General features: G+C 37.6%; 1 protein-coding gene across 1 annotated transcript in view; it reads left to right on the forward strand.

Moving 5' to 3' along the window:
• The window catches only part of ZNF804A (zinc finger protein 804A), a 109,648-nt gene that overhangs the window by 59,288 nt on the left and 27,593 nt on the right, over positions 1 to 22,767 (forward strand). Inside the window, exon 3 of the mRNA XM_009884114.1 lies at positions 12,911 to 13,054. Coding sequence (XP_009882416.1) covers positions 12,911 to 13,054 — 144 coding nt within the window. The remainder of the gene's footprint in view (positions 1 to 12,910; positions 13,055 to 22,767) is intronic.

A 22,767-nucleotide genomic window follows, 5' to 3' on the forward strand; every position in this document is an offset into this window, starting at 1 on the left:
TCAACTTTCTTTTCAAGGACACAAATTGTCATTCCCTGGCTGCTAAAAACTGTATTTTTCTCCTCTTGTTTTCGTTAAGGCATTTTTTTTTGTCAGAGAAAATTGCTCCAGTACCTGTTAAATTCTCATATCAAAGTTAAAGGGATGTTTAATTTCTTTTACTTTTAATCTGGTTTAGATTAGAATGACCTTTTCTTTGCTTCATCTTAAAATCCCTTTCTTGAAAAATTAATGTTTTCCTCCATATTGCATATATTGATTATTAGTGCTGGTATTTATTCATAATTAAAAATACAGTAGGCAAGAAAACCATTTTTAAAGCTTGATCTAAAGCCTTCTGACATTTTTATTTCACTGCATTTTGATATTAACCCCTATAAGTAAGTAAATAGAGGAACTGTGCTTTTTAAAGAGCTATAAGAAAATCAAATGGGTCCAACTGGTATTAATCTATCTTTCAAAGTTTGGGCTAACCCGATTCAAAAGTGTTCTGGCTGGTACAGGAGTGCAGTCAGTCATGGCTTTGGACATTCTCAGAAAATGCAGACAGAAAATGCAACTTTGATTACAACAGCATCTGCAAAACCCCAACCAAGGGGTTGTTCTGATTTTTAGTGCTAAAAGTAACAACTTTCTCTTCAAGAAAGTAATTATTTTTTTCTTTTTTCTTTTTCTTTTTCTTTTTTTTTTTTTTAATGTTACATAAGCAAGACTCAGGCAGCCAAATATTAGAAAGATTAGAAAGAACCAATTTAGCTTAGAAAGAGCTATATAGATTGTGGAGGGTGACAGAAGCTGTCAGTATTGATTTTCTGCCACTTTCCTGTCTGACCTTTTGGATTCTAGCGGGCGCTCTTAAGAGGATTTGGCTTGTAACAAATTAAAGATATCACAGAACAATTGCTGACTCATATTATGAGAGCTGACTGAGCTCCTTCGCTATCAGCGCAGTCTTATTGTACACAGGGACATCGTCATTGCTTGATTTAATGTGCTCCTGTAGATAAAACTGATTGAAAATCTGTTCATAAAAACAAGGTTAATGATGATAAATGAAGTTACCATATACTTTATTTTTATACACATGTGTGTGTATACATATGCATATATTTGAACATATAATTTTAAGTTTTGGCTGGTGAAATTTATGACATCCAAAGGGATCAAACTATACACCAAAAACTTTGATTAAAAAAATACGCTTAAAATGAAGCCATTAAAAATATGCATATATAAAAGCTTCATCTGCATTGTTGTGGATGAAATTGGAAGGAAAAAAAACTAAGTGCTTTGTCTTCATTTAACACCTCCTGCCAGCATCTTGACACAAAATTTCAACATGAGCATCCTCTGGTGAGTACCCTTCCACTCTGTTTGGAAGAAATAAATTGCTTGTCTGGAGTTAAAGTTAACAGACTTTAATCTAACTTAATCGCATGAAGTATTTTACCATATGATGGAATTCAGTTTGTGGAAACAGTTATTTTTTCACTGGATGCCCAGAATATGTATAATAAATATCTAATAATAAAAAATAGGAAAATTCCTTGTAATCATTAGCACAATTTTTAAGAAACAAGACATCAGTATGTTTTTTTCTCTTTGATAAACCCATGCTATATTAATGTATTTTCAAATCCCTCAGGAATAGGGATTATCACCTCTAGCTCTCACCATTTTTGTGCTCTTTGTTTTCCCAGCATTTGGCAGAAAAGCCAAAAGCAGAAAAGACAGTCCTGACACTTCTTTCTGGTCAGGTCAGGATTAAAAACGCCTTGAGTTTAGACTTCAGGCTAAGGCTTTCCACATTTTGCTGACATTTTTTTCTAACACTGTTTTTGCCCCAATTTTACTGTTTTTTATGGGTCATTTCTTTGTGCAATTGAATGTGGCCTGATATTTTCCCAAATCCATATTACAGGTGTTGCATTTAGGTAGCATATCTTAAGTCAGTTTTCCAAAGTTAGGTTTATGCTGCCACGCTTAGTATGTGTACATGTCAATGTACATGTATACATGAAATGGAAAACCCATTGTAGTCTAAATTAACAGAGAAGCAAAGATCTCAAGGGTTTATTTATTTTACTATGATGGAGGATCTAATGTAAGAGGAAAATGGACCACAGTGTGGAGATGTTATTCATAAATTTTGTAGGATCCACGTTGGAAACTCAAGCGCAGAGGAAATCAGACCGGTGCTGCCATTGCTGGCTGAGCTCTGTTTTAAGAACAAAGGCCTTTAAGATTTGGGGATATATATATATATATTTTTTTTTTTTTTTTTTGTCTGCTCACTGCTACTTGAGTTTTTTAAGTAGGCCTTGCTAAGCTCTGCATCCAGAATGTCAGTTTTAGTTTCTTTTGTAAGTAGCCATATTAGGTTATTACTAGATTTTGTTGGTTTACTATTAGCTGTAGCTAAGCTGGAATCCTGTTCATCTGACTCCTATATCAGCAATATTGCAGATACTGTTGCTTTTTAACAAAAACGATTAGTGGGTTCAGAAATGCTTATTTTGCATATGTTCCACCGATGTTTCTTGCTGGAAAAGCCTGTTGTGCATCCAGCAGTTTCTGTGGCGTGGGGCATTCGTCTGCTGTTTGTTTCTTCAAGGCAGCTGGAGTTCCTTTTAACTAAAAAGGGAAAACTTTTGGCTGTGCAGGGATGGCTTAGGGCTAAGAAAGAATTGAGTAATCCAAGAATATGAAGCCTTTGAAAAAAAAAAAACCAAACTTGTATGCAAGAAATTTGTTTCTTTTTCTGCATGCCTTGAGCTCACCACTAATGCTGGCATCTCCTCAATGTACGTTTCTGTCTAGAGTTTTGTGCCATTATTTCTGTCTTCCAAACTCTTCTTCTAGTTGTATCAGAGGATCCTTGATCCTCGAGGTCATACTTCTTCTGTAACTGGTAAGCAGTTCACAACCATATAGCAGCGTCTTTGTGAAGACTAAAGAAAGATCTTTGGATCTAGTTTTATGGAAACCTAAAAGTGTGCATTTATCAGACAGAGTACATAAAATTAGAAGGCTTTGGTTTTAGTTTTGGTTGTTGCACTAATTTCTTTTGGACCTTATGTTTTTTCTGTTAGCTTTGATTCCTCCTGTAGTACAGTTGGTCAGTCTTGGGCAGCTCTCTCACTTGTTCTATATCTCATGCAACCACCCTGTTGTTTGTTCTGGCATGGTGGTGATGGAGCTGAACACTGCTTGACTGGATATGTGAACTGATTCAGGTTTTAATTAAACTTTTTTTTTCCCCATGAAGAAGTACTTTTAACCTAAATCAGCTTGCTGGTCTAAATAAATGTATGCTCCTGCAAACAAGTATGCTGGCACCAAGGAGGAGTGGCGAGGCATAGAGGAGAAGACTTGCTGTTGTAGAGAAGGTACCTACAAGGCACCAACTTCTGGGTGCTCTAAAACTGTCTTTTGTGTTCAGAGTCCTGAAAGCAATGGGAACCTATAGACACTACTCTAATAGAAATGGTCAGTAAGATACGTGTAGTACTTTTCATGCTGGAGTTTATTGGACCTGATGGTTTTTGCAACATCGCTGTTATTAGGTAGTCGAGACAAGTGTATCAGCACTGCTCACATAGGGTTTGTGGTTTAGCATCTCCCTCTCTGATATTTGGTCTGAGTGCTGCAGTGTGTGACATCGGCAGAAATAGTCCCTCGAACTTCAGTCAGATTTTGGTCTATAGTCTGTCTGGTCCTGAGCTTTTGAGAGCGTATATTGAAAATGTATTTAAAAACCCATTTCTTTGCCTGACAGCATGACAACATGTCATTTTTTTTGCATTTTTGCTCAACTTCAGGGATTTTTGACAATTTGCTATGCAGAAAACAGGACAGAAAATGGAGAAAAATGGAATAGTGTGACTAAGGATCAGATCAAATGTATCGTTTATGCAAACTTGTGGGTTTCAGTGTGATATTTTTGAGGAAGCTTTGACTATTTTGTGGATGTGGCTCATTTTCTCTGCATCTCTTAAAACACAGTTAATGATTACAGGCAATGCCGGATAAATGCTTCATCTTAGTGTGTTCATCTTGCAAAGCAAGGTGCCACTGCCGGCAACAAAACGGTACAGAGCACAGCTGCAGTCCTGATGCTGTTTTAAGAGTCTCCTTGGAAATGTCATTGGTGTTAATGGCCAGTCATTTTTAGGTATTTTCCATCAGCTCATGTACGGATACTGGATGTAAGACGTTTGAGTTTGGCTATCCTCGTAGGGCTGGCTGTTATTGAACACTTGCCTGGGTAGGTAGACAGCGAAGAGATTGTTAAAAATGCTTTCTTGTGCCTTTTCTATATCTGACACTCTCAACTTCAGAAGTGTTTGCCCAACAGTATATCTTGACACATGGCCATGCCCTAGTCCTTTGCTTTCTCCCCATTTTCCAACACAGGAGTGAAAAGTATCTAATCAACTGAGATCTTTCCTTCTCCTCTTTGGCTGGGAAATGGAGTTAAAAATCAGGCTTTTATGCTCTTATGAGCCTTAAGTGGTATTTTTATTAAGCTTCCACCATCTTTCCCTTTCATTGAAATTATTGACTATCAACGATCTAGCTTTATGGCCTAAAGTCTTGAAAACTTAAGTATTATCATTCACGTAAAATAGCTATTCTCATGAGTTGCATCTATTCAAATAACTTTTTGTATATGTGAGGGTCATAGCAATGATAAATGCTCCATCTGCCATTTGTTTCTCACACAAATAAAAAAAGTAAGAAAAACTTACTAAAAGTCATTGGAAAAAAGATATTTGCCATGGGTCATTGGTTACTGTATTTAGTATATAGACTGCTGCTTCAGTGGCAGCTACACTTCCCCCCAAAAAAAAACTCTTTTTTTTTAACCTAGGGTCATTCAGAAGTTTGGAACATTTTTTATTATCTTTTCAGAGAGAACAAAGAGCAGGTCCATCTCATCTCAAAGATGCTATATCTGGATTTAAGACTGCGATAAGGTCACTCACAATTTAGCTAGCATAGATCTGCCAGGGTAAATCAGGGCTCCTGCAGGGCTCTTCTCATACTTTGGCAGCTTACAAAACAATCTCAGAAATGAAAGAACAGGATCTTCAAAACCTGTTTGTGTGTTTGCAAAGCACTGTTCTTACAGTCTCATTTCTCTTTGTCTAGGTTAGCCGTACTGTCTTTTCACTTAGACTGAGCATCTTCATGACGGTCGATTACTGCTTCTGAAGAGTATTCTGAATCAACCCAAAATTAGAAGAAATTTTTAGAAGGATTTTTTCAATGAGTTTTCTCTATGGCAAATTTAAACTTCATTCCATTTCCCATTAGGACAAACTTTTTCTCTGGGCTTCTGAGTAAAAAGATTTATTTGCATTGTTTAAAGATCCCAGAAGAAATGATGCATTTTTTCCCCCTGCTTTTTTGGTGTTCAGGTGAAGTCTTTTTCTGACTGTGGTAATACTGAGGATTAATTTTAGGAAAATAAATATTCACTGCATCATATTGTGTCATAATGCAAATCTTAAGTTTGTTCATAATTAGACAACTGAAGGAGCTCAGGAGAGTAAGTCCTAGTGAGTTGTGTGTTTTGTTGTTGTGGTGGTAGTTTTTTTAACTAAAATTAAAAGTACATTGGTCCAGCCCTTAGAGGATGGTTTCCATTTAATAATCAAATGTCTGTGTAGGAGATCCTTCCTTCCAGTGGGATAAGCTGATACAGACCATCAGCTACATATCAGAATAGACTGTCCTTCTGGTTTGCAGCTGGAAATGTCTCCTTTCTGCATTCAGGACTTGTTGGGCCGGCACGCAAACCTGCCTAGGAGTGTTTCAGATCTGGCCCAGTTCTAAGGTCTCTTTTTCAATGGCTGGGTATTTAAGTGCTCGTGGCACATAACTTCAAAGCACATAATGTAAGGCTAGTCGTGATGGGTCCCCGAAGCTATAAAAAGATAGTAAATTTGCATGAAAAGGCTTAATGGTCTGGAAAGCCGTAGTAAAATGGAATCAGTAAAAGGGTCTGTAAAGAAAAGTCACTGAGCCTGCTGTGGGGATTTCCAGGAGCACTTATTTCAGTAGGCACCGTGCGCCGTTCAGTAGTGCCCTGCTCCTAAAATACACGTTGGCTGGAAAAACACAGTGGACCTATTGAATTTAAAATATGGTTTGAAACTTCCTCAATAGGGCAAATATAATGCTCACATTTTTGAGACATTGAGTTATATTTAAATAACAAAGTTTCAGATTTGTTTGAAAGTAGAACAGATTGCAATTTTAACCAGTCATGGAGACGTTGTATTTTTGAGAGGAACAAAATGGTCAGAAACATCTTTTTTTCAATTCCAAGATTATTATATTCAGTTTTGCTTTCCTTAAAAAGAAAAAATCTTTTAAAAATATAAGCAGAAAAGAGAAAACACAGGGAAAATAGTGTTTTGAAAGCTTAGCAAAAAAAAAAATAAATCACTATAGAGGATCATGATAAAGATCTTGCAGGAAAAAACCTTTTGACAGTCAAGCACAGCAGCCAAAACTAGGAAAACTCGATAATCACCGAGAACTCTCATCCTGTAAATACAGGTATGGAGATTTTCACATGTAAGTTGTCCCATAGATCAATCACATGCTCAAAATTAAATATATTTAATAAGATGAGGTCCAATTTTCTCTTTCCAAAAAAATTCCCTGATGGCCCGGCCAACTTTACTAGCAATTTTTACCAGACCAAAAACTAACTTTCCCAACAAATTAAAGCCTGAAGAGCTCTAGAGAAACTTTTAAAATACAAATTAATGGCAGCCGGTCAATTGGCAGTCAGTTAACTTGAGGTGGAATAAATAAACAACTCCCCTGGCTCTGTCCTTTGCCCTTCCTCGTGTCCTGAAATGCCTTACGCAAGGCATGGTCATACCCTCTTCAGATTGAGGGCTGCTGGGCACAAACACTCACATTTGTTCCAGTACTCGGTTTTCATGCTCGAGAGGGGTTTTTCTGTCCATCTCCAGGGCTGCAAGTTCTGCAGGGTTAAAAGGTACTTCATTTAGTTTAGTGTGTTGCTGGAAGGATCAAATAGAAAAACTTGATTTTCCCAAAGAGTCTAATTACATTAGGCACTTACCTGTCAATGAAATTACATTAAGTAGCTATGAAAATCTTTAGATGTCTACATGCCTGCTATAAGGAAATTAAATGGCAAAAATCAACCCCAGGATGTTTTTAAATCAAAATTCTGCTCTAATTAAAGTGTGTGACTGGACTATTTAACGTAGAGGAGTAAAGGAGATTAATACCAGGCTCCTTCTTCCCTTGCTCATCATTAAACAGTGATGAACATTCAGGGAAGAAGATATTATCTGGAGTTAAACCTTCTTTCTTTTCTACAGCTAAGCCTTCTTCAGTTCTGCCTTGTATGGACTTCAAAAGAGATGGGGTAGATAAATTTTCCTCCATTATAACTAGATCCATGCTTTCTCATAGGCTCTGATGAGGAGTTCCTTCTTAATACTAAGTATCCAAGCAAAGATTTGTGGCCACCACTCTCACCTTGTAAGTGCATGCCCTGCCTGGAAGGAGGTTTTAAGGCACTAGAATAAATAAATAATTCTACAGATCTATGCACAACAGTTAGTTTTGATGGCAAAAAAAACCCCAAGCAAGTGATTTTATGAGTCCCAGTTAAAAGTAATTATACAGTATAAGTGCTTTAAGTAAGTTAATGAGACAGACAAATTTGATAACGAATTGCTGTCTCATCATAAGCTTCCTTTCAAGTTAATTCAATCTTAACATTGCAGGACACTGTTCTGCATTGCTTTGCTCTCCACTGGGTCCAGCTCTCTCCCCGTTCACATTCGTCTCACTCCATTTAGTGCAGGGGGTGTGGAATTCAGCTTTTTGAATTAGTAGGTATATGGTTAACAAATTTGGTGTTTCAAAAAAACGAGGATGGCATTAGGAAGCAAACAGCACTAATTCAAATAAATTTTGCTATTTCCTTCTAATTTCACTGTGCTATTTATCTTAATGCTAGGGTGTTTATCTAAATGTGAAATACTGTCTGTATGTTTATTAGGAAGCTGAGAAACCAGTTTTATAATTATTTGCATGTCTTCAATAGCATTTTCAAGTACGCATACAGCAGAATACTGATTGGCTCTTTTGTAGGTAATAAGTGTTTTGATTGGAATTGGTTGTCTGCAGGTAATACTGAAGAGGAAAATAAAGGTAGGGTGGGGTTTTTTTGGCCTCTGATCTTCATTTAGCGTAGGAGTCTTCAGGGTGCCACTTCTTCCTTGGGCATATCCTCATCCAGTGGAGTGAAACAGTGGGGCCATTGCTGGTGGAATCTCCTGAAAGCAGAATGTCAGAAGGGAGCAAGAAATCAAGGAAAATAGTATATGATGTTTATGGCCTTGTGAGTTTTAGGTTGCTATCACATCTCACAGCTAATGGGAAGGTTTCAGGTAAGGTAATCAAAAAAGATCTGGCAATATTCTTGGTCCTTATTTTCCCAGCCAGTCTCCTTTTAAACTTGGTATGAGACCCAAACTTGCTGCACACTGTTTGGAAAGGAATTTTTTAAGATCAATGAGTAATTTGATCAGTGTATCAAATTGCCTTTTGCTTTGGTCTCACCGCCTTGATAAAGACAACCTTATAAATAATTAGATTTGGTACTAGACTGCATTAATATGTATTCTATTTTTTATTTATTTCTTCAACTGTATCAGTGGGTGATGTATAGATTGCTTACATGAGAAAAAGTGATATGTGAAGATATTAAAAATAATGTATATGTACCAAGTAATACTGAGATTGATAGCAGAGATGTTAGTAAATTGTACATTTTATTCAGTGAAATCTGCTGCTTCATACTGTCTTTATAATACCTAGTAAATATACAAGAAATAAAGGAATCATCTTTAATTGTGTCCATGGGTATTGCAGTTAATTGGCTATAGAGGAGTGTGCTCTTAAGCTATGGCTGGTTTTTCGCTTGATTTATTTTCCTTTCTTTTTTTTTTTTCTTTTTGTTTTTGGTAACAGCATATTTTTATGCAAATTCCTTCAAATAAATACAGCTACAATATAGAGTAGTTTTGCCAAATCAAGAGAATTATCTGGAGTTTTTTGACACTACACTTTTGCCTTGTTTTTTTTTTTAATTATTGGGACAGAAAAGTGCTTTAAATATGTTTTGTGAAACAAGGTTCCACTGGATCATCTGTCAGGTCTAATGTATGTGGTCTAATCCAGAGCAGTCTAATCCTCTCTGGGATGACTAGACCAGTAAATTATCCTGAAGAAGGGGTTTATTTCTGTAATACATTTTGCTTTGTAGTGACTGCATGCCTGACCCTTTTAAGTCTACAGTAAATGCAGAATAGCTTACTGCAATAGAAGGAGCTCACATTTATGGTAAAGTGAGAATATTCACAGTGGCAATCACCACGGAGTAGATAATGTATTGTAATTTCACATTCTTACTTCTTTTTTTTTTTTTTCCTAGCTGACCTTTCTGCAGACAGTAAAAGCACAAGCCTATAGTGCACTCTATAAAAATACCCAGTAGATTGAGGAATCTGGTCAACTCTCCAAAGCTATCTGTGTAAAGCGTGTAATGTTTCTGTAGCTTTCCTTCTTTTTCTCTCATATAATGGGAGCAGAAAAGTCCAGTCTAGTTAGTGACAGGTAGCCCCTCTGTGGATGAAGCCTGCTCTTAATCCAATTTATCACGTTTGCAGTAGCATTTGCCCAGGCTTAAGGCTTTGGAGGATGGAGAAGATGGATTTAGAGAAATAAAGCCAGCTGATAGATGTGATCGCTTATTAGAGATCTTTCATATAAATTATGAAAAATAGCTACAGTGAATTATAGCTGTGGGCTTTCAGATAATAAGCCTTTCAGGAAAAAAATAATGAAACTAAGTGACACTCAGTTCTGAGTTTCATTACCAAGCTGAATCATAATTCAAAGTTCTTTTAAAACTTCCAGGATGGTTGGCAAATCCTGATGAAGTTGAGACCAAGCGTGGTCATATTTAACCATTTAAAGTGAGTTTTTTGGCTGCTACTTTACTCCAGGAATATTCCTTTCCAATAAGTTTCCAGATCATTCCAGTCCATTGCCTGGTACTATCAAGGTCCAGGGAGTGTAAATTATTTACTGTCAGTTTTGGGGCAAAACTCACCAAAATTGGTAGAGCTCGTGAAAGCCTCCTCTTCCAAGGTAGTACTCTTTGTGAAATCAATAGAAATAGCCTAGCAGGCAGCGAACCAGCAGCCCGTATTCTCCTGTTCCCATTTCCCATTCATCCTTGAAATCAGACTTGCCTCGGCTCCCGATGCCAACCAGCAGCGGCTATTTATCCTCAATCCTAACACAGTCTGGGGGATCCCACGGCTACCTGATCTCCTGAAGACCCTCCATTAAGGGTTGTATTAAGGGGTTTTGTTTTGTGCATATATGTGCAATACCATAAGCTGAAGTCTTGGAAGGGACTAATAAAGATGTTTGGAGAGGTGATTCAATGTCTTTTCCCACCAGATTAAAATAAAATTGGTAAGTCTCATCTGGTAGTCTTAGGGGCTTACATGAAGAAAATACCTTTTTTTTGTGTGTGTTTCACGATTGTTTGAAGTGCAACACAACAGAAAAATTTATAAAAATAAACACTTCTGCTACTATTTCATGATCGAACTCCATTATTATATTTCCTCTACTTATTTGCATCCAATTTAGGTGACGTGATGACATTCTTTACTTGCCTCTGAAACTGTGATGTAATATTGTAACGTAAAATTAACCCTTCCCCTGAAAGAACCCTAGCTGAAGGAACTGATTAGTAGAAACTCCAAGATCATTACGAGATTTTATTACTTTGTAGTAAAGTTTTTCATGGGATTGCAGTGTCTCTGCTCCATTAGGATGCATTGGCGTGTCAAATATAATTCAGGTTAGGTTCTGCTACATAAAAAGTATATTGCTTCCAAAATGGTGCTTTATGTCAAGAGGAACACCAGTGAAGTTATGTGACTTTATTCAAGGTATTATGCTACATTAGTAAGTCTTGCAAAATTTTGCTTGAGGGTTAATCAACAACATGGTTTGAGAGCTTTATATGAAGAAAAATTAGTATACAATTCACTGTTCTTGTCTTAGAATCCATCACATTTACTCTGGTCCTTCACAGATGTCGTATATTTCAAAGTTCTGATCATTCCTCCAAATCCAGAATTTTCTTTTTCATGTTTTAAAAAGCCAAAATTAGATGGTATCCCTTTGTAGACTATGAGAATTACTTGTAAAGTGTTTTAAGAGAGTATATCTCTAGATTCTGTCTCCACTGCTTTCCTAAACATAGCTGTCTTCGTAATAATTGAAGTGGTTCAAAACCTGTAGTTTCTTACTAGTTAGTACCAAGAACTAAGTGCAGAGTTTCCAGTCTAGGTTTCCACACATCATAAATGTATTTCAAAGTGTAAAATACTGCTGTTTCTTGAAATAAAGTGCTAACTCACTTTGGTTTTAAACAAAACAGATTTTATGAAACATCATTTTAGAAATGTGTTAGAAATGTGTGAATTCCTCATGTGTCAGCCAGTACTCAAAACACCACTCTGAAGTGACTTTTGCAATTCTTTTAATTGACAAAATTTTGATGAGGGAGTCCCGCAGTTTGGGTATGAATCAATGGTGTTTGTGAGCAGTCCAATCATGCTGAATTTAAATTTAAAGTGCTATCTTAAGTAAGTACTTTGTGCATATAATTCTAATTGTATGACTATTATTCCTCTCTTTTTTTTAATAAACATAATTGATATGAAGATCGTGTAATCTGGTAAACATAAATTTTCCATTTTAAACTCCCCAAAATATATTGGAAGTATTCAAGTCCTAAGCTGTGAAAACTGCTAGCAAATAGGGACTTTTTTCCCTAAATTAACTCAGTTTTGGGTGTTCCGAGTACAAAATCGGCTTTTGTGTTAACCTAACTGAAGAATGAAGACGACAGAAACAAAGGGAATTTAGAGTCAGTTCCAAAGAGCTCACAGTGATGAAATTTTGTGAAACAAATCAAAAGGGTGTTTTTTTCTTAAACAGTATTTCCTCATTCGGGATTTCAGGGTGTGAGTCTATCCCAGACTGGCCAAAAGCAGGAGTCATTGCACTGAAGTTATATATGTTCAATGTTTAACTGGTATTAAACTAATTTGAGATGACAGACCATTTCCATGCTCTTTCAGAACAGGCCATGTTACCATCAATGTATTTAGGAAATTAATAAATATTACTCATATATAATTTGCTCGTAAATGATAAGGTTGTTTGTAATGGTAAACGGAGATGTGTGCCTTTCCTACTAATATTGGATGACAAATAGTAAAGCTATGGAAGATACTCATTACATCTCAGCTGTGAAAATGTTCCTCATGTTGTCATGTGAACATGCACTCAAGAAAGACCCATTAGGGTTTTGTTAATTTTGTTTTCTTTTTCGTAGGTGTACTTTCTTGTAAAAGACTGATAACTAAATTATTGCAGCTCGTATCTTCATGCTTATTCTGCTTGAGTATATTACCTAGCAGATCTTTGCAGCAGTGAGTCTTGGATCGAAATTAACTCGAAAATAGCCTTCAGCATGATAAATATTCGTATTTAGACAGAACCTGGGGAAATCCTTCTAGCCTCTGACAGGGCCCCTAAGGGGAGCTGGCAAGTGTATCGCAAATTGAAGTGTGCAAATCTTCAGCCTCGCAGCAGATACAGTAAATATGTGCAGTGTAACACAGCAAATAATGTGAAGGCTTTTAGTTACAGAGGTGTGTAAATGTTTACAAATATGATTAACTGCAGAGCACAAAATCCATTCGCAGCATCAAAGGCAAAACTAAAATTACTTTTTCCCGCCCCCCTCCAGGATTATGCTGAAAAGAAAAACACGATAGCAAAAGCTCTGGAAGATCTTAAAGCCAACTTCTACTGTGAACTCTGTGACAAGCAGTACTATAAACACCAGGAGTTTGACAATCACATTAACTCTTATGATCATGCTCACAAACAGGTAAGAGGAATCTGCTCACTACTTCAACTTAGTTTCAGGTGGAATAATGAAATAAGATGTCCTTCGGGCGGGCTTAGAAATCACTGTTGAGTTGTGCCCAAATTTCAGGTTCTGGGAAGCAAGATACACTGTTTTCTTAGAAACAAAACTTAATGTGAAGATTTTACAGTCAAAAATTCAGAGATGGAAAGAAAGGGAAATGTGAACAGTTAAATTGTGAAGAGGAACAGGGAACGATGAAAAATATGATTAAAGGTGTAAATGTACAATTTCCTTGTTATCAGTTTAATTTTGCACATAAATAAATGTGGCGTACCTAAGGGATGACTTACTGGGAAGCATTTGTTGCAACAGATATGGATAGTAAATTTGACATACTCTTTGGTAAACTTTCTTTTATTGAAGATTGGGCCACAAGGATGATCCGAGGGCTGGAGCACCTCTCGTATGAGGAGAGGCTGAGAGAGTTGGGGCTGTTCAGCCTGGAGAAGAGAAGGCTCCGGGGAGATCTTATTGTGGCCTTCCAGCACCTAAAGGGGGCCTACAGGAGAGCTGGGGAGGGACTTTTTACTAGGGCATGTAGTGACAGGATGAGGGGGAATGGCTTTAAACTGGAAGAGGGCAGGTTTAGATTAAACATTAGGAAGAAATTTTTCACTTTGAGGGTTGTAAGGCACTGGAACAGGTTGCCCAGAGAGGTTGTTGAGGCCCCATCCCTGGAGGTGTTCAAGGCCAGGCTGGTTGCCTTGGGCAACCTGGTTTAGTGGGAGGTGTCCCTGTCTATGGCAGGGTGGGTGGAACTTGATGATCTTCAAGATCCTTTCCAACCTAAACCATTCTATGATTCTATGAAGATAACAATTCTGAAATGGACTACTATTTTATTTGAATGCATTGAATATAGAAAAAATGTGGTAATGAAAAGTTTCTGGCTCAGCTCACAATAATATGTGTTAGCTTTAAAACATCGGTATTTACATATTTCCTACCACATTTTATCACTGCATCTCCAAGTTGTGTATCCTGCTTTGGTAACAGAAAAATAGTGCTTCCACAGAACAAGAGAGGCAATGCATCCCAGTGCAATGTCCTGGTCTCTGGAGGAGTCAGGACTATGTAATTCAGAGGAAAACACAATGCATCTTGACTCCACCAAAGAGATAGATAATGATAATGTAAAGATATGTAGTAACTGTACAGGAAATTTCTACTTAGTCCACTTAACTGGTAATTATTCTGTTTTTGGTTTTTGTTTTTTTGTTTTTTTTAAATCTGGTGAAATCATATGGTTGTGGATCTGGATTGATTGCTTTTCATTTTAATTTAATCTCCCCTTGTCCTGTAATTCTGCTCAGGGTGAACGTAGATAAGTTGCTACACATGTTTTGTGTCTATATTATGTAAACCAGTCATTTGCTTTTCTTTCCTTCAGCACTTCTCCCTGAAACACTTTCCTCTCTCTCTCACTGGTATTTTTATTTAGCCCATAATTTACACTGTCAGCGTGAGTGTGAGATTTAGTTTTGAGCACTACAGAGATGTGGAACTCAGCAGCAAAAGCAATCTATGAGAAGCTGGAGGGAAAGATATATTAGATATGAAATTAGCCGGTAGCTTAATTGCATCCTATAGATATTTATTATGATTGCAAATATTTTTAGTTAAAATGCAGCTGGAACTGATTCTTCAGGTGTTATGTTCACATGGCAGCACCTGATTGATGGAAGGCAGGAAAAAAGAAGTGATGGGCAGAGTCTTCCCCACTTGAACTCTCTTAGGATTTTTATTTATTAATTTTTAAGTGTTCTGAAGCACTTTTAAATAATGAGAACCTGAAGGCTGCATTGTTTCTTCCTCTATTCAGTATTGATGAAAAATTGATTTTGAAACTGAGGTCAGGTGTGAGACTGAACAGGGACTTGTTTCCAGTGGTTTGCTCAGTTACTCTCGTCTTCTGATGGCTTTAGGCAGGAGATGGTGAGCACTGCATCAGCATCTGATGGAGCATGGCGGAACCTACATCTCCATCTTTTCTGTAGGGAGCCTGTGTGTCAGTGTTTGCATGTGGCTTTGTGGATGTGCTTGGTGAAGCACAGGAAGGCATCCTCTTCCTCTGTGAGACGTCCACAACTCTAATGTCCCTGGTACAAAACTGGACAAAATTTTTTAGTTTTCCATAATAAAAATCGTATGGATGCTTGTTTGGGCAAAGTGACAGTTTTCTGTAATATTAGGGGCAAATGAGACTATTGATTTCTGAGATTAAAACCTTAAGTCAAATTTAACTCTTCTGGAGTGTTTTTTGTGGTGGTTTCTATTGGTATTATACAGAAAACCCATTACTCTTCCTATATTTTGGGTGAGAGCAGGCAGTATTTGCTGCAGTTCAGGCTTACTCAGATTTGCACAGTTTTCAAGAAACTTCATACCACCTGCTTTTTTTTGAGTAATCTAATTAGAGCCATTAGTGCTAGAGCCATTTGCAGGTGCTACTGTTGAATGCTCTGATTTTGTCTTGAAGCATCCTACCTCAATGGCAGAAGTTTTCCAGCAGTTCAGTAGGGGTGAGAGGAACAGATAATCCTGTCTTTGGATTTTGCTTCGTATTTTTCTCTAACTTTCTCCTTTCCATTGCACCTTTCTATTAATAACGGACAGGTAAGGGAAAGCACTTACTAGAAAAAGTTTGCCGTAATAGTTGTAATAGTAATACTTGTAAGCGTATGCAGCCAGTTCAGTTTGAGTGATCCCAGCACCTGACAATGGTTTCTATGTGATCAAATGGATGAAGGCTCTGCCTAAACCTGAGTTCATCCCAGCTGTTCTGAAAAGCCATATTTAATACCTAATTGAGCAATCTGTTATCACACCCTCTAAGCCATGGGATGGTTTATCAGAGAAAATGTTTGTAACAGCTCATGTATCTCAGTTTTATTGTAGAAGATTTTCTTTTTTCTTTCCATAGATTCAAAGGTTGCTAACACAGAAAAATTATAGGATTTAAAATAGAAGATTTTATAATTATGTGGTTTTCCTCCATTGGATGATGGGCCCTGTACTGTCAGGTGTTGGTTGTGGTTTGATTTATTGCATCTTATAGCTTCTAAACACCCACTTTGAGATAGTATGAGGTTCTTCTGACCGGTCCAGAAAGACAGGATAGGAATAGGGCAAAACTAATTTTATTTCCTAGGACCCAAAGGAGTTCAGACCAGTGTCTCAAGATCTCCACTGCCTCTGTTAGTGTTTTCCTGTTTTTAGCTTTGACAGTATGGTTTGGAGAGCAATATCTGTAGCCTTTATGAAATACTGGAAAAGCAACTTGCAAAGCAGTCAGCAGTAATGGAGAAAAATGAACTCCTTTGTTTGCTTTGAAAGCCTAGACAAAAAAAAAAAAAAAAAGGGAAAAAAAAACCTAACCCAAATATAATGCAAGTGTCTTTAAAAACTAGAATATTCTGGGCTCAATACAGAGAGAAATGTAACTAAGGCAGAACCACTATTATTTAATACAGTAATGAAAGAATTGCTATTTGATGATGATGGTCTAAAATCATGGAATACAGCTTTTGAGAGCCATGCCAGGACTTGACAAACATCTGTATGATTTTATGCAGCATTTCTTAAGTATTTGGAAGAACATGAGGAGCTCTCTGAAATGCTGCATTCATGCAGGATGAAAAAAAAAATTCCTGTGTTCCTCGAAACGCTGCGGTTTTGATAAATGTGGCTGAGCATTAAGGCTAGGGCTCTGAATGTCCTTTGTCTTGTAGCCATTCAGAGTCGGTGAGTTGTTTTGTCTTGTCGGTGAGGAAGGCTGGATCACACAGCTAAGTCCCCTTCATCAGTCATTCCTCAAGAGACTTTTGTCCCTACAAGAATGAAGAGGTTTTGTTCCTGTATTTGAAAGTCTTCCTCTCGATCCCAGAACTTCTGATTAATCACCTAATATTACGGCAGCACACCTGGGCTTGGTGCTTTTTCGTCTCCCAGGAATGCTCTTCCAAATATCAAACAACAACAACAAAAAAGCTGTGATAAAAAATAAAATTAGTAGCCCTGATGTATTTGCATCTAGATATGCAAATACAATCAATTAAGTAAATGATAAGTAGGAATTTTTCCCCACAGAACCAGAGGTCATTTCTCAAACTGTACCTCCCTGATTGAAAATGATCTCCCAGCTCTAAAAATGTATTTAAAATTGTATGGAGGTACTAAGACAAATTATGCACGAAGACTAAATTAGTAGTTGTCGTCTTACCCTATTCAAGACACAGATTTCTCCTGTCTATGTTTTTCTCCTCTCTCTACATGTTTTTCTTTGCACGTTTGTTGAGAGCTCAGATTCAAATAGGTTAGAGAATATCAAATCCAAACTTTTATCATCTTTATGTGTTTGAATAAATATTTCATGGCATATGGGTGAAGAAAAAAAAGTTTGGAAGTAGAAGGGTGTGGTTAAAAACCCCATAATTGCCTTAAAGGTGAGCCTCCTGTGAGGTATGAAGCATATTATGCATAAAGCAAGAGCAGTATAGCACATCTGGGGATACCGGTATTCTCAGCGGATGTTATTGGTTGTTTGACTCTGCAATTTAAAAATGAAGCAGCAAATCCTTGTAGTCATCGTTAGTTTTTTTAAAAAATTCTCATTGTAGTTAGTCCCTCTTAAAAAAGAAAAGATCCCATCTCTTCTACTTGGTTGGTGCCTGCAGAGGGTATAGTGCGATGCATCTGCTGGTCATGAGAAGTTCAGTTCAGGGCACGGCAGCGGATCTGCTCACAGGCCATCTGCAGCTTCTGGGGTAGCCAGAGTTTATATCTGTTTGAAGGGAAATGCAACATGTACTGGGAAAATTGCAAAGTGAAAGAAATTAACTATTTACTGGGAGCCAACAGTACTTTATGTTGTTTTTTTCAAGCCTGCTTTTTTGCAGGTTGGATCTCAGCGGAGCTATTTAAATCAGACTAAGACAGAGGCACTATGTTGTATACCATCTTGGAAATGCAGAAATATCAATTATCAAAAAAGTGTCCTAGTACAGAGTAAAACCTTAAGAGCTTCAAGAATGTTCTGAATATTTGCTTCATAAGCAAAACACACATGATATGTAGTGGGTCAGAGTTTTGGGGATGTTCATCAATAAGGGATTTCATAAAATAAGAATATTAAAACTTCCGTTTCTCAAGTTTTAAGTGTAGCCCTTCGTGTGGATAAGCTGGAGTTGGTTACCTGATAGAATAGTGGTGAAGGGGATCACAAGGAGCGATGCAGAGCAAGACGGCGCTCATTTTGCAACATGTATGAGGCTGCGCTGGGCTCTGCTTGATGAGATGTGCCTGAGAGGGGAGGCTGGAGGCAGAGCCCGAGGCTGGCTGCTCTCAGCTGGGTCTCGTCCTCTTCCCCTGGTCTGCAACCCCGCTATAGCCCCGCCTGACATCGCGTTGCATTTTGCCGGACCTTGCTGTGCATTGAGCCCAGCCAGGAGGGATGTTTTAAGATGACAAAATGGACAAGAAGGCCATGGTAAGAATTTATGGCTGCGAAAATCCCCGAGGGTGACAAACTGAATCACTTCTTCAAGTACCACCGAGGCTGGTCTTGGATCAGAAGAAAGCCCCTTGGTGCCAAGCTCACAGTGCCTGTCGGGACTGAGAGGGTGGGTGTCTTTCTGCAGGGAGAGTGGGGACGGGCAGTAGGAAGGCAGTTGCAGTGCCAGTGTCCTCATGCGCTGGTGGGGAAAGCGTGACCCCGGTATGTGCCGTTGGATGGAGCTTGTGGGAAACTGGGGTGGGAAGCACTTCCAGCATCATTTTTTTTCCATTCCTTGCAAGTGAAAATAATGCTTTGCAATACATTTTGGTACGCTTTCTCTTCTTTGTAGCTGAGTGACATCGCTTTTAATACCAGATAGGATTCTTGCAGCTGAATTTTCTGGAATGGAGAAATTTTATGTTCCTTCCCTTACTTCAGATTGTTTCTCACGTTAGAAAAGAGCAACATTTTGGTGTCTCCTTATGCACAGGCAGTCTTAACTTTCCAAATGTTAAGCAAGGACAGATGAGGATTTAAACATTTTCGTTTGAATCAGTCTTGTGTAGCTCTTTCTTACCTTTACTATTGCCTTCCCAGAATGTAACTTGTCATCTCTTCCTATATTTTGTTTTTTTTTTTTTCCTCAGGAAAATATAGTGATCTTTGTAGCCTTTTTAAATATTAAGGGAACATGAACAAATGTTGAGCTATGTGTTCATATGCATATGTATAATTATAATGCACGTACAACCATAAAATGACCCATTCCTCTTCCAAACACTGCTCTATCACTGTATTTCTTTTTTTTTCCCCCATGAATATTGCACTATTTAATGGTCTTTTGTGGTTGGATTGGGGTTGGTTTGTTTGTGTTTCAGTAAAAAGCTTCCTTTTAAGTTTTAAGCATTTATACTGACAGTAATACTAAAAAGGCTCATCGCCAGACCTATTAATTGTAGCTCAGCACTGCTGGTAGCATTGGAACAGAGTATTGCGATAGACACTGTGCTTCATTTCTCAACTCCTTTAAAAAAAAACAAACACAAAAACACCAGAAAGCCCCAAAACACAACAAACCTGCTGAAGAGAAAGGCACAACTGCCAACGTTAACACGACCACATTGGGCCATGAAGAAGGGAAACAGAAATGAGGGTCTCTGCTCCTGTGCAATGTAAGAATGTGCCCAGAGCAAATGCTGGAGAGCCTGTTTCTGGATGGTGGGCTGCTGAGAGTGCTGCTCCTGGGGTCATCCCTGAGTGCAGGCATATAATTAGCTGGAACAGGAAGGCTTCAGGAAAAGGGGAAATATAATGCCACTGCATTAGGGCACAAAGCCACTTGGAAAGAGTTTTGCTGGTCTGTTAGTAATGTGTCTGCATCGGAAGGCTGCAAATGACAGTCTTTATTCTGCTTTACAGAATGTATTTTAAAATTAAATAGTTATGTTCTGTTATTTATGAATATTTCAGTATATGTAGAGAGAAACTTCACACACTGTTTCCTGAATGAAAAAAAAAAAATAATTATTTTCCTTCCAGTTTTTATTTTACTTGTAAAATTTAATCCCAGAAATTGGCTTCTTGATTAGTATCAGTGTAACAAAGTATTTAGGCACTCTTTAACTAAAAACTTGTACTGGAGGGTTAGATGAGGATATTCTTGAGTAAAATATTAATACAGCAAAAACCAATTTTGTTGCCAACTAGCATTCTGTTTCCTCATTACCAAAAAAGACATATCACTATGTTCCTGCCGTAGTAATTATAACAGAAAAGGTACTGCATAACGTTTTCTGTTTTTCATGTTTGGGAAATTCTATTCTGTAATAATGCTTGATTAACTGACTTATTTTTTTCTGAAAAAGTGTTTTTAGAATGAACATCATTGCAGTAGAGAAGTATATACCCTGTCTGTCCCACTAATAGCCTGCAAACAGAATATTGACCCCATGTACTGACACTTCTGATTCCACCCGATGCCTGTTCTTTAGCACAGGAGTAGCCTTACCTACCTGCAACCCTTCCCAAGTTTAGAAACTTGGTATTTATCCTCAGTTCTTTATGTTTTTCTGTTTTGAATTATTGCAGCCTTCTCTTTTCTGCCCTTTTCAATATCCAGATCAGTCTGATAACCTGATAAATAGTAATGTAGTATTTCCATGGAAAAAAAAAACCATACAAATTTAATTCAGCCACTGAAATTTAATTCAGCCTGCTCATTTATTACTATTTCCCAAATCTAGATTGAGCAAGTTACTTGGGGTGGTGGTGGTGGGGGTGGGTGGGGTATAGAATATAGCCCCAACACAAAGAGGGAGGGAGGAATAAGGGGCAAGAAGAAACATGGTTAACTCCATACATTTCTTGGGCACGCATTTCTCCTGTTGTGTGATTCACTCTTTTATTTAAAACCATATTCGTAAATTTCAGTTCAGCGTTGTCTTTTTAAATCAACTTGTGAAACTTTCTACATGTAACTTAGCTGAATTTGAGGCTAATTTTAAACTTTGCTTTACCATATCAGCATTTATCAGGTTTCTGCTGTTTCGCCAACACTATTGCAAAAGAAAATCCTTTTTTCCATTCAGTACTAAGATAAGAATGGACATAATAATTAGGATTTGAATACAGGAAATAATGTAGTGTTCCAGTACATGATTCCTGAGGCATCATGCATATTGTAATGCATCTTTGGCATACAGTGTTTTGATGTGGAGAAATTATTAAAAACTTGTGTTATACAAACTCAGAGATCGGATGATAGTGTACCTATCACTTGCTTTGTTGTGTTAAGCTATAGATCAGCTAAGCAATTATCTGGAAGAAAAATACTCCTTTTTTATTTTCGTTCATTCCGTAACAGAATCAATCTCCCAAAGTTAATTTAAGCGTTACTATGGCTACAAAATTCAAACCAATCAACAGAACACCTTTTCTGTAATTTTCAGAAATTCCAAATGCAGTTCCATTGCTGTCCAGAAAGTAATCAAGTAGAATATAGATTAAGTAATGAATAATATGAAAAGCATTTTGTTACTCCATGGTTTTGAGCTGTCAGTGATCACAGAGAGAAATGGTATTTACAATGAAGTTTTAAATTTTCTTAAATGAAGGAGAAACTAATATGTTTCTAGTAATCTATTAAATTCTGACCTCTCAAGGTGAATCATTTTTTTTGTGTGATGTTAACGTGATTTAATTTGCTAAAACAATTAAGTGGTGCATGTGAATGGTTAGTACTCCATGCCTGATGCTGCAAAAGACACCTTATAGTTTTCTATTTGCTACCAAAAAAACCTTTGGGACATATTTTTTATTCCTTAGGAGCTCTGCCAGAATTATATTTTATGCCCTACAGCTTGTGCATGCTGGTTTACATGTGAGAGTTCATTCTTCATTGGGAAGAACTGTGCAACCTTTTCAGTACAAGCCACAGTAAATCTTAGGGTAATTATCGCAGTCTTTGCTGATCCGTGCAAAATCAATCCTTCATTCATTTCAGAAAAAAAGCTTTTTCTTTTTTCGGTGGTGGTTCTGACCTGTTGGCAAAACATAAGGTTGCAATCAGCGTTGCCTTTTGTGAAGAGATGTGACAGCACAAACAAAATGTATGGAAGCGATAGTTGGTTTCCCACAAGTGATGACTCCTGCTCAGTCTATATGCTGCGTGCAATAGAACATTGGGACCTCTGCAGAGCCCGAGGTTAACTTACACTACATCCAAGGAAAAGCTGTATGCCTTGAGCAGACAACTACTGCAATAGCTTCTTTAGGCAGACCAGTGCTACTCTAGAAACTGTAATTACTATTCTGCATATTTTAATTGCAGTTCAGTAGCAGCTTATGCAGAAATGTCTTCAGGTTCCTAAACTGTTCAAGGACCGTTCAGCCGAGTCTAAAATATGAACTCTTGTTTTTCTTCATTTCTCCACGTGCAGGCAATGGAGTCTTGGAAAAATTTATCTGCAAAGCCTCTTTTGTGTTTTTGGCTGGCTTTTGGGGTTTGAGCTGTAATGGCTAGCTGATTGGCTTTTGATTTGGTTTGTTGTGTAATTAGCGCTGCAACTAGAGGTGTCCAGTAAAGGTCTGAGTGGCTCCCTGATTTAAACTCTCCCTGCCCTCACACTGCAAATGAATGAAATAAGAAAAAAAATAAGGACTCTACGAGAATTTG

Source organism: Charadrius vociferus, unplaced genomic scaffold, assembly GCF_000708025.1.
Source record: "Charadrius vociferus isolate BGI_N301 unplaced genomic scaffold, ASM70802v2 scaffold164, whole genome shotgun sequence".
NCBI classification, from domain to species: domain Eukaryota; kingdom Metazoa; phylum Chordata; class Aves; order Charadriiformes; family Charadriidae; genus Charadrius; species Charadrius vociferus.